General features: G+C 46.3%; 5 protein-coding genes across 5 annotated transcripts; 4 read left to right on the forward strand and 1 right to left on the reverse strand.

The window, feature by feature from the left end:
• Window positions 1–1,608: 1,608 nt before the first annotated feature.
• STEHIDRAFT_50929 (uncharacterized protein) lies at window positions 1,609–1,827 on the forward strand (the record flags this gene model as incomplete). The annotated part of the gene is made up of 1 exon (XM_007300358.1): window positions 1,609–1,827. A coding segment is annotated over one exon (219 nt), but the record flags the coding sequence as incomplete, so codon positions are not given.
• A 1,159-nt stretch (window positions 1,828–2,986) lies between these two features.
• On the reverse strand, window positions 2,987–3,611 carry STEHIDRAFT_109017 (uncharacterized protein; the record flags this gene model as incomplete). Its single annotated transcript, XM_007301395.1, has 3 exons — window positions 2,987–3,079; window positions 3,157–3,274; window positions 3,502–3,611. 3 exons carry the CDS (start codon window positions 3,609–3,611, stop codon window positions 2,987–2,989), a joined length of 321 nt encoding a protein of 106 aa, XP_007301457.1.
• Window positions 3,612–5,790: 2,179 nt separating this feature from the next.
• STEHIDRAFT_43350 (uncharacterized protein) lies at window positions 5,791–5,988 on the forward strand (the record flags this gene model as incomplete). Its single annotated transcript, XM_007300306.1, has 1 exon — window positions 5,791–5,988. A coding segment is annotated over one exon (198 nt), but the record flags the coding sequence as incomplete, so codon positions are not given.
• A 69-nt stretch (window positions 5,989–6,057) lies between these two features.
• Window positions 6,058–7,641, forward strand: STEHIDRAFT_50612 (DDE-domain-containing protein; the record flags this gene model as incomplete). The annotated part of the gene is made up of 2 exons (XM_007300332.1): window positions 6,058–6,269; window positions 7,116–7,641. Coding segments are annotated over 2 exons (738 nt in total), but the record flags the coding sequence as incomplete, so codon positions are not given.
• A 231-nt stretch (window positions 7,642–7,872) lies between these two features.
• On the forward strand, window positions 7,873–8,181 carry STEHIDRAFT_32191 (uncharacterized protein; the record flags this gene model as incomplete). The annotated part of the gene is made up of 1 exon (XM_007300294.1): window positions 7,873–8,181. A coding segment is annotated over one exon (309 nt), but the record flags the coding sequence as incomplete, so codon positions are not given.
• Between the last annotated feature and the right edge of the window lie 2,965 nt (window positions 8,182–11,146).

Consider the following 11,146-nt stretch of genomic DNA (forward strand, 5'->3'; position numbering starts at 1 on the left):
AGTGATCATGACATTCTTGTTCCTTGGCATAGCCGCGACAGTGCTGCTGACGATGTCGCTATGACCAAAAATGACAGCATGGGGACTTTCAATGGGGACTCTGCTGGGCTGCAGGAGACCAATGAAGTCAGCCAGAGTGCAGGATGTGAATAGGGGCATAGAAGCACGGGACAAAAGATGGGAAACCTAACAAATCTGCCCCTAATGCCCACAATAAGACACAATTTCCTAATTAGGAGTTACATAAAAAAAAGTGTCACGTCAACGTTCTCCAGAACCACTGTGATACCTCTTGCTTATTCTCTTTACATTACACATACACTCTCATCACTGTCAGACTGAGTAGTTGCGTTTACGGTCGGCGACACTGATCAGGTCACCTATAGACCTGCCCAGAGCAAGTTAAGCCCTGTCATACCCTCCAGGCATGTCAACTATGTATCGGTAGATGCCTGTAAAAACAGGCTTCAACCCTTTATATGTGCATGTGTCGGTGGCACCTTCAGTATGCTCCACTGCCTTTGTCTGTCTGATTTCATTGCTTTGCCTACTTGAAGCCTTGAAGTCAACAGGATTTTCCTTCCTGGATTATTCAGCCTAAATTTATACACCCTCACAGAAAGGCCCTAGAATTTATGAATTCCAGTTGGACAGCCTCCATTTGTCTCTCGATAATGTAAATTACCTGTTTAGCTGATGTATTTCAGTACAAAACCTTGAGTCACAGCCCAGATACAATATCTCCCAAACGGAGAGAAATGTCAATAGGCTCCATCAATTTGGCACCTAAAATTCACGTTGCCCTCCAATAATTCTCGCTTGCGAGCAGAACTGATAGGCTCAACTGATCGATAGATGACCTGATCAGTGTCATTGACCGTGTGTGTTTCATTGTACTGAGAGCATAACACGAAGACAGCTGACAACTCATGGATTTGTAGACCAATGGACAGGTAAGGATTACATCTTACCGGGTGACTGGTGAATTATATTTACTTATTCTGTACTGCATTGTCCAATTAGATGCTTATGGGTAGACTCAGAGTCGCCTTTCCGGCACAAGTAGACTGAGTATGTATGCTTTGGAGGCAGTAGACACTATAACCACAGGGATAGACTTTGAGTCGCCCACAACCCATTGAGAATCACATTGACATTATCACAATTCACGAGCTCACCTATAGATTTTTAAATTCATTACGATGCCTGAGGAATGAAGGGACATCGTTTATACTACCTCTTTCTTTTGCTTCTTTTCTTTGCTAGCTTTGACGGCAACACGGGCAACGCAAGGTTTGTGCAGACCTCTAACCCTATATCTCAGTCCGATAGATCAGTCCACGGACCTCTTCGGCTCAGACTTCTCTGGCTTGGAACATCTGGTAAATGAAATTGCCAAGTGTTCCGGTATTCTGCCGGAACAAATTCAAGCTCCACACTGAGAAGCAGCCAGAGGTTCTGGCTCACATTACAATGTCAGTGCACGGAGATCCCAGCTGATATTGTAATGTTTCTACATATATACCTGATTAGATAAGGCTTCCTCTCGCTTTCATCCTAAACTATGAATTTCTAATTAAATATCATGTAGTCTACATATCCGCGGGGGTCACGGATGGTGTTACCATTGACCTCCCCTACTGTGCTGTTCTTAACTGCCAGGAGCCCCTCATCCAGGGGCGGAATTGGTACTGTCAGACGCATCAAGGACATTTGGATGAGTGTGCAATTGAGGGTTGCAGTGGTGTAACAACCTGTGGGTTTATGACGTGCATTGACCCCTGCCATCGCACCTGGGAAGCAAAATGTCGGTGTTATCAGATATAGAGGGATTGCCTCAGCAATGTACTCCCGCTGTCTTTTCAACAGGTAATGATACCTTTCTCCTGGCCCCCTTTCAGGTGCATTGTCTACCATCATCTCATAACTTCTCATTAATAATACACTGTTGACAGCAATGCCTGTAAATATTACCTCTAAAAATACTTTTTCTCTGCCAGTCGCACATACCAATAATATCGCTGCTCAAACACCTCAAGCCTCTTGTCCACCTCACAATTCTCACTGCGTAAAGCCCAACAAATCTCGACCACACGTTGAAACCTGTAAGGGGAATATCTATCGTCGTTGGACCCACAACGAGCAACTCTTCATCTGTTGCTGCAGCATCATCAAGTCTCGTGCAACATTCTTTGGGTCCAAAGGTATACTGGGCGTGATTGTGCGTTGTTCATGTCCCACTTTCATCATTTCCATGGCATTTCTCATTGTGCTTTCCATCTTTCTCTGAGACCAGCCATTTCTCAAGGCAACATTCCCTCCATAATGTCCCGAGTCTTTGCCTTGCTATATTTTTTACGACAACGACTGTAGCCTTCTCAAGTCCCTATGTTCTCCGCAGAATCACTACTTTGACAATGTTGGTCTCCCTGTCAACGTGTTCGTTCTACGCTCTTCACAAATACAACACAGACAATCAATACTGTCAATGGCACTGCAACTCCTCTGGACTCCCCAACCTCATGACTGGAGAAGGTGTTTGGCTATTTAACTCTTCCGTGGCGGCATAGGTCAATCATTGGTTCGGTGGATTCCAATGGTTTGTGCTCGAGATGACTCCCACTAGATTTGTGTTTCCATACGGAGGGCAGTGGGCTCTTACTTATCTTGATCTTCAATTCGCAAGATACCACTTCTACCTTGACGAGCCAATGGTCATTCACAATCGTCTTCAATTGGAAAGATTATATAGGCACAGCAAAAATCCACATATTGTCCCTATTGAGGTGCTCAGAGGCCCAGTTCAACATTGATCGCTATAGTTTTCCACGTCTGATGTTTTTATTGATTTATCCTTATACTTTCCTGGTCTCAGGCGCTTGATTTACCTACACAATTTATTTCGTCTATATTTTCCTTCTCGGCCAAACACCGGACTAATATTGTCGTAGAAGTCAGTCAATACAGCACTCTACTCTCCCAAGATTCAGACGAGATTGTTCGCCCTCCCTCTCGCTCTGCTCCATCCACTGCATTGAACCTTCGTGCCACACCGTATACCCATCAGGAGAAAGCGCATCTGCGGCAGAGCACAGCACATTAGAAAGAGTGACACAGAGAGCGTAAATTTTCACTCTCTAGCATAACCCAGCTTACAAAGTACATAGTCGGGGTGGTATCGAGCTTCGGCAGCAGCATGCGACCACCACATCGGAGGCCCTTATGCCACACACTCTCCTCTTCCCCTCCCCCGCAAGCAATGCCATCCATTGCACTGTCAAGGTCTCAAGAAAATGTTAAGTCACCCCAACATTGCATATGTACTTAGAGTCTCATTGTGGACTTCACAGTCCATGTTAGGTCTCAGGTTTATGGTTCGCTCTGATTGTTTTCACTATGGGCTTGTTCCACCCTACATACGTCAGCTTATAAACAAGGGGTAGCTGATCGCAAAACCCATTGGTACGATGTCCAGCCTCATGAATATAGTAATGTACTCACCATCCAATGTTATTTCCAGGCGTATAAGATTTCCCTGGTTGAAGGTGTCGGAAGTCTGGGGAGGCGGCCAGGGTGGCATTCCCGCATGCACTTCTCTCTGGAAGCCTCATCGTTGTCACGTAAGGTGAGGTAAAATCACGCACAGGCGATCTGGTCCTTGACTTTGAGCTCAACTTTTTTTAAAGAAGATCAAGACTTTTTTGTCTTCAGGACAACATTAGTTTCACGTCTCAACATGAGTGAGAGTGTGTCATAAATTGTGACTCACCTCATTGGGCTCTTCATCCCATACCACAGGCTTAAAGATGTCAATAAGTTCAGCCTTATACATGCCACAGAAGGTCCACACATTGGAGTCGTTCTTGACCACTAGGGGCAATGATTTTGCCTGCTTAAACCAAGATGAAGTATAGGTGATACCTGATTCTCCCAGTCTTCAGGGCAAAAGAGGTTGATGGTTGCGTGAGAACTGCAATCGAGAGTCTGGAGCAACATTGTGGACCGACCAGCACAGCTGCAATACACGGTAAGAAAATTTGACTGATCCGCTGATATCATTCACCATTATTTTCTGGGTGTTGGCATCTCTGAGGAGGTTCTGGTGCTCAGCACTCTTGAAAGTCACCACAGATTCAGTCTGTCCGAAGGGGATGAACACGAGCGACTTATCTGCCGTAGCGTCATCCTAGCAGCACTAGAGGATGTACCACCTTTATAAAGGTACCTGCTAGTAAGCAGGAGATCATTCTTCTGGCCCAAGAATTATAAATACCAGTACTGGGCTGGCTACTGGGGCAGCCGGGAGGTTATTCTGGGTGGCTGGGTGGCCTAGGGTGATGGGGTAGGGCATATGGGGTTGGTCCTGGGGGTAGGGTAGGGGGTAGGGGATAGGGTAGAGGTACTGGGAAATGGGGAGGGTGGGTAGGTATGGTGTATATAGTGAAACAAGCTGGATTATACATGGATAAAATAGGGAATATGGGCAGGGATGATTGTAAGGTCAATAAGGAAAAAATGGTGGCCGATAAAATACGGAAAAATGGTAGAATAATAGTAGGGATGCTAGGGTGGCAACGTAAATTGTGGCCCGATTTTGGCAACATGAAGGAGGTCAATTTTGGGAGTTCTGACTATTTTATAAACATTGATAAATGTATAAGATGGTGGAAATGGTCCATTTGTTCTGAAGGTATAGCGTAAATGGTCAGCAAGATATTACTCTATCAAGGTGGAAGAGGGTGGACAGGCCAGAACTGGGGATATAGCGGTTCAATTGCCTTGGTTTTTGCTGTCATGGATAGTCCCATATCAATACTAAGTGATGGAGAGCACACTTTCTGTCATACGGCTAGTCGAACCAGGTAGTCGCAGCCACAGTCTATCCGAGTATTCGTTACAGTCATTTACCAGTCCTCTAGACACCATCACTCACCTAGACACCTGGCTCTTTTTTTGTCAATGCTCAAGTTCCTTTGTGTTTTGAACTCTACACTGGCTCCCGAGGGGTAGTCCTGTACAGCAAATATATATCTGGGTACTTTTCTTGGCTCCTGTGTTTCTCAAGCATGTGGAAAAAAATTCGTAAGCTTCGGTATTGCCCGTTTTCGAAATTTGAGCATGCATGGACAGCCAGTATAGTGGGCTTGGACAGGACAAGAGTGGTTCATGCAGTCTGAGATATGTTCATATGCATTTGGTGTATCCATTGGACATAAAACAGACTTGAACAACACGGCAAGACTTCCAGAATTTATCAAATGATGCGAACCTACCCCTGCTGGCCTCTAGACAGTCACAATGTGTCACATGCAAGCTCACATGAGTCACTGCTTGTCACACTGGGAACATGTGGCACTCGGAGTGGTGCGCCTGCTATTATCCTTGTGCAAACTCAGGGTCTGCTGGCTGTGTCTGTTATCGTTCACATCTACTCTCGACCTTCATCCCCTATCTCTCTACCCAGCTCATCTACTTGTAAATCTTGTTACATTTACAACAATGCCAGGAAGACGAGCAAAAACTCAGTCAAAACTGAACCAAGAAGCAGGTGTTATTAAAGATGAGTTAATGACATTGGCTGTAGAAATGTATCGGGAGTCACAGGAGAAGCCGCCGAGTGAGCAGAAAGGTCTACGAACTGTGTGTAGGGAGGTAGAGGAAATCTATAGGAAGCTCACAGGGGATACCGTAAAGCTCAATCATGAGACATTGCATAACCAGGTGAATGGGGGGATATCAATTTGGCAGGCGCACGAGATGAAGTCGTTATTGACATCAGAGAAAGCGGATGTCCTTATCGAGAATGCTCTCGAGCTCGCAGCACGAGGGTTTCCGCTCAGTCCGCGGCTACTTCGCGAGCATGCAAACCAGATTCTAAAGGCACGCTTAGGAGATGAGTTTCTAGAAATGAGCGTAGGAGTTCAGTGGCCTTACCGTTTCATCGAGAAGAATGATGATTGCCTCCGCATGTGCTGGTCTCGCTCATTGCATACCAATTGTGGTCGTGCCGTCAATCCAACAACAAATGAGGACTATTTTGATCTCCTAGGGTCGACAATGGCGAAGTTCGATATTAGGCGGGAGGATACTTGGGCAACGGATGAGACAGGGATTCAGCCAGAATCTGGGCAGAAGGAGAGGGTAATTGGGAAAGCGGGTGAAAAGAGTCAGTATCAGCAGCGGAGCAGGAGTCAAGAGAATATCACTGTTATTGTGACTATCTGTGCCGATGGCTCATCCATAGCACCTGCCGTTATCTTCAAGGGGCTGTTATGGACGCTTTTTCTTCTCTGTTACTTCGTGTATCTTTTTCTTTTCTTTTCCTTTACCGCGTTCCTAGTAAGGCGACGCACACCCGGACTTCGGCTCGACCCCTGGTCACTGAAATCCCTTTAAAACCCTTCTATAAACATATCCCTTTCTCTCACGGACACGTATACTTACATTGGACACGTATACATACTTCGGACACGTACGATAGTGGGCTGGACACGTAGGGAAGGACTGCGGACACGATATCTCGTTCGAATATGGACTACCGCGGTGTGGCTTGGCTCTGGCTCGGCGGAGTAGACGAACTCTTAGGCTGATGTGGTGGACCTATATGACGTGGCGATTCACACGGACTTGTACTAGTATAAATATCGAACCTTTGTAGTCGAGATTCTCCAACCTGTTCACTTGTATCGTACCTACAGTGTTTCAGTTGAAATCACCAGAATTCTCAATATCGTCTTGTGCGACCTCAAGACGATACCCCTCGAATCTCGACTACTGAAGAGCTTTACTATCAGAACCCCGAATCCACATCAGCTCTAGCAGGACGCCTGCCTCAGAAGAGGACGCCTCATCTGAACGAACTCCATTCTAGACCGGACGCCACGTCTAGACGAACCGAGCCAGAACCCCGGATCCAGAACCCCCGAAGCCCCTCGCTGATCGCCCAAGCCGACGGCGCCGAACGACTCGATCGTTCCTCGCTTCACGAAACCGACGCCGCCCTTAAGCCTAGCTTAAGCCCGGTCGTAACAGGGGCAGAGTTATTCAACATCCTGGAAACAGGATAATCCCCTCAATGCTTCGTGAGTTGAACATATTCATCTAGACTATGAAAGTATTAATATTCTCAACATCATTAGGATTAGCTATTCGAAGAAAGGCTGGGTGGACGGCAAAATCGGCGTACAATGGATCGAAGATTTCGACAAGAAGACCAAAGCAAAAGCAGATGGCCAATATTGTCTCCTTCTTGTCGATGGCCACGTCTCTCATTACACTTGCGGTTTTCTCAAATATGCTCGAGAGCATAAGATCGTTGTCCTATGCTATCCCGCTCCCAGCACGCATGTCTACCAAGGACTCGACATTGCTGTCTTCTCCGTATTGAAGAGAGCATGGTCTGACGAGCGCGATCAATTTACTTGCGAGACAGGCGGGGTCGTCTCGAAAACAAACTTCCTTGCGATCTACGGGCATGCGCATCTCAAGGCTCTCACAAAGCCTACAATCATCAGCGCATTTGCAAAGACCGGGGTCTGGCCATTCAACTCCCAGGTCATCACACCCGCAATGATGGCGCTGAGCCACGAGACATCACGTCAGGCTGCTATGCCCGTAGCACCATCTTCACCCGTCAAGGCCATCGCAGATGCACTTGGCGCTATGCAATCCTCCCAGAACATCGATGGACAGCACGCACCTATGCTACGTACATATAACACCAATTTCCTTGTGCCTGCTGCACTTCGGAATGCCTTTCCATGCCTTGCCCTCACGTCCGCTTCCGTCCTCATCTCCAACTCACCCATGAGGTCAACCGCTCGTCCACCCACCATCAACCCCGTGACCATCTCCCACGTAAAGCCACGCTACACCGATCTATACACCATGGAACCACAGAGTGAGCACAAGCAGCTTATGAAGGTTGCACTGGAGGAAGCAGAGATCAGAGAAGCTTACCTGAAGAAGCAGTTATGGGGCCAGCAAGCTGCATCCATTCTTCAGCAGATGTATTGCGAGCGGGTTCGCCGGCAACTTGCTACAAAGGAGAAGGCCGAGGGATGGGGAGGGAAAGGGAAGTTGATGGTGGATGGGAAGGCTAAGCTGTTGTCGGGAGATGCCTTCGTGGCGATGGTTATCGAGCATGAAGAGACGCAGAAAAGGGAGGCAGCTGAGAAGGAGGCCAGAAAGGCTGCGAAGGAGACATTGGGTCAGATAGTGGAGAGGTGGAAAATGGCAGAGGTTGAGAGGAAGAAGAGGAATGAAAGGTGTACGCAGCGGCACAAGGTGGCTGTGGCAGAATGGGAGAGGGAGCGCGATGAGCGCAAACCCACAGAGCTACGCTGGACGAAGCCCAAAAGGGAAGCCCTTGAAAAGCCTGTCCCTAAGCCGAAGAAGCCATCCATCGAGCACGAGGTTGAAGAGGGAGAGGGCGGCGGCGAGGGTGGTAACGACTCGGACGTGTCGAGTGTGCAGGAAGGAGGCGATGTGGTTGAGAGTGAGGACGACGAGGACACGTTTTGGGGATGACACGACGCGCCTCCTTGTCACGTGTGATAGTGGCTCACGGTCTCTCACAGTGTCTAGATGATCCATATGTCACGCTTTGCCTTCTCGCACAGTGTTTTTTTCTTGTAGACCTTGCATTGTGCTCGTTTGGCCTGTAACTTTTTGCAAGCACCCTTTTCATTTATGTTAATGAATCCACTTACGGGTTGTGACCATTAAAATTGATCAATAGGTCACGAAAAATCAAAACAAATTGGGTGTCTAGGGGACCGGTAAATGACTGTACAGGTATGCTTTAGTCATATCTTATACATTCTAGGTTTTGTTGTCTCACTTAGCCCTAGTCATCCAGGAAGTACATCAGAAGGTCCTACAAGAAGAGAATAAGGTAGTTATGCCGCCAAATCTCAATAATCTGAGCCTCTGAACATCATTTATAGTTCATGGACGGTGTCTTCTGAGTTGCGACGCAGTAGCTATTGGTCTGCCTCACCGTGTCGACCTTCACTGTGGACTTTTTTGTCCATAGTTCTGTTTGAGTACCTTATGCGACAAGTGAGAGGCTATAGGGTGGTACAATTCCATTAATGATTGCTAGTGGTACTCCCAAGTAGCCATATTTTGTTTTTATGGGTATGTTGTCATACCTCTTGGGATCCATTCGCGTCAGGACGACCTTGTGATATTATATCATACCGTCCTTCTGCAAAAAGAAAAATAGGGGGGGTTGATGTATCGACTGCCTAAACTAAAACAATACAGGAAGTCATCATTAGTTGAGCTCCCCTTGAAGCCCATGTCCAATACGAACCCAACACTATTATTTACTCATCCCAGCTCTACTCCATTATATTTGAGCTTTCGCCATCCACCACAACCAACACAGTCCCCGGCTTCTCTTCAGCACAGAGCATAATGATTTTCGTGACACTGTTACTGACATTTGACTAGGGTCTCTCTACTTGCAAACTACAAATGAGCATCCTGTGCACTTTAAGAGGTATAGGCCAGCTGATCACTTCCAATTCTTTTTGGATGTTTACCTTTTGATACATAGAGCTTATCTTTAACGGGGATTTGTCTAAAAATCACTCAATTATATTCGGAAATCTAAACACTGCAGAATTGACTATTCATAGCTAAAAACCAATGTTTTCCATACTTACTATGTTACACAGACCAGTTCTAACATAGTAGATTACCCAGAAACATTAAGTATAATATATCCTAGCCCCATTTGACATCACACTACAATCACACTGCATTTGAGAGTGATCTGGGCCATCTACGACCCCGATGCTATCTGTGCACCTGCACCCTCATTAAAAACATGGTTTTTCTTTTTCTACTGTCCACCAGCGGCGGTTCTGGTGCTTAATTGATGTTCATATACATTCAAACTAAAATTACCACAACAAGAATGGTGCCAAAAATGCGTAAATTGGTGTTTCTGTGATTATACTATGGCCCAATACACTGTTTTACCCCCACAGCACCCCACAATTAGTGCAGGACCATTTTGACTGATGTTGCACCGTAGATCAACTTTCCAAATATCAAATTTTATTGTCCAATCATCACTTCAACACCACCAAACATTCTAACCATAATAATATCCCTAGGGTAGATGTTCTCCTCCTCCTCCCCTAGACATGGCACCACTACCAAGGCCATGATCATTGTCTTTATGTCCGGTGTGCTCCCCATCACCTAGTATTTATATAGTACTATCCATTACAGAAAAAACCAAGGCAATCAAACTGCTATATCCCTAGTTCTGGCCTGCCCGCCCTCTTTCACCTCGATAGGGCAATATCTTGCTAACCGTATACGCTATACCTTCAGAACAAATGGGCCAATTCCTTCCAAAATTGATTTCCACCATCTTATACATTTATCAATGTTTATAAAATAGTCAGAACTCCCAAAATTGACCTCCTTCATGTTGCCAAAATTGGGCCACAATTTACGTTGCCACCCTAGCATCCCTACTATTATTCTACCATTTTTCCGTATTTTATCGGCCACCATTTTTTCCTTATTGACCCTACAATCATCCCTGCCCATATTCCCTATTTTATCCATGTATAATCCAGCTTGTTTCACTATATACACCATACCCACCCACCCTCCCCATTCCCCAGTACCTCTACCCTATCCCCTACCCCCTACCCTACCCCCAGGACCAACCCCATATGCCCTACCCCATCACCCTAGGCCACTCAGTCACCCAGAATAACCTCTCAGCCGCCCCAGTAGTCAGCCCAGTACTGGTATTTATAATTCTTGGGCCAGAGGAATGATCCCCTGCTTACTAGCAGGTACCTTTATAAAGGTCTTACATCTACGCCTGTGACTTCCTACATTTTCCTTATTATACCCCGGCGACGAATACAAATGTGTTTCAGGAATCTTCCCTGGCCATCCTACCCATTTTACCTTTGACAATGACAACAACATCTGTCCCGCGCTTTTCCATCTCTCCGTAGAACATCTTCTCATCATAGTGGACTTGTCACTTGGTCTGGGTAATCAAGCCAATGTCACCATAGAAATCCACAGCCTTGTTGTCTTTCCGTATAAAGTCATTGCGCAGTTAGATGGGGAAGAGTCGTTAATGAAGCCAGTATATGGGGAA

Source organism: Stereum hirsutum (genome assembly GCF_000264905.1).
Source record: "Stereum hirsutum FP-91666 SS1 unplaced genomic scaffold STEHIscaffold_3, whole genome shotgun sequence".
Lineage (NCBI taxonomy): Eukaryota > Fungi > Basidiomycota > Agaricomycetes > Russulales > Stereaceae > Stereum > Stereum hirsutum.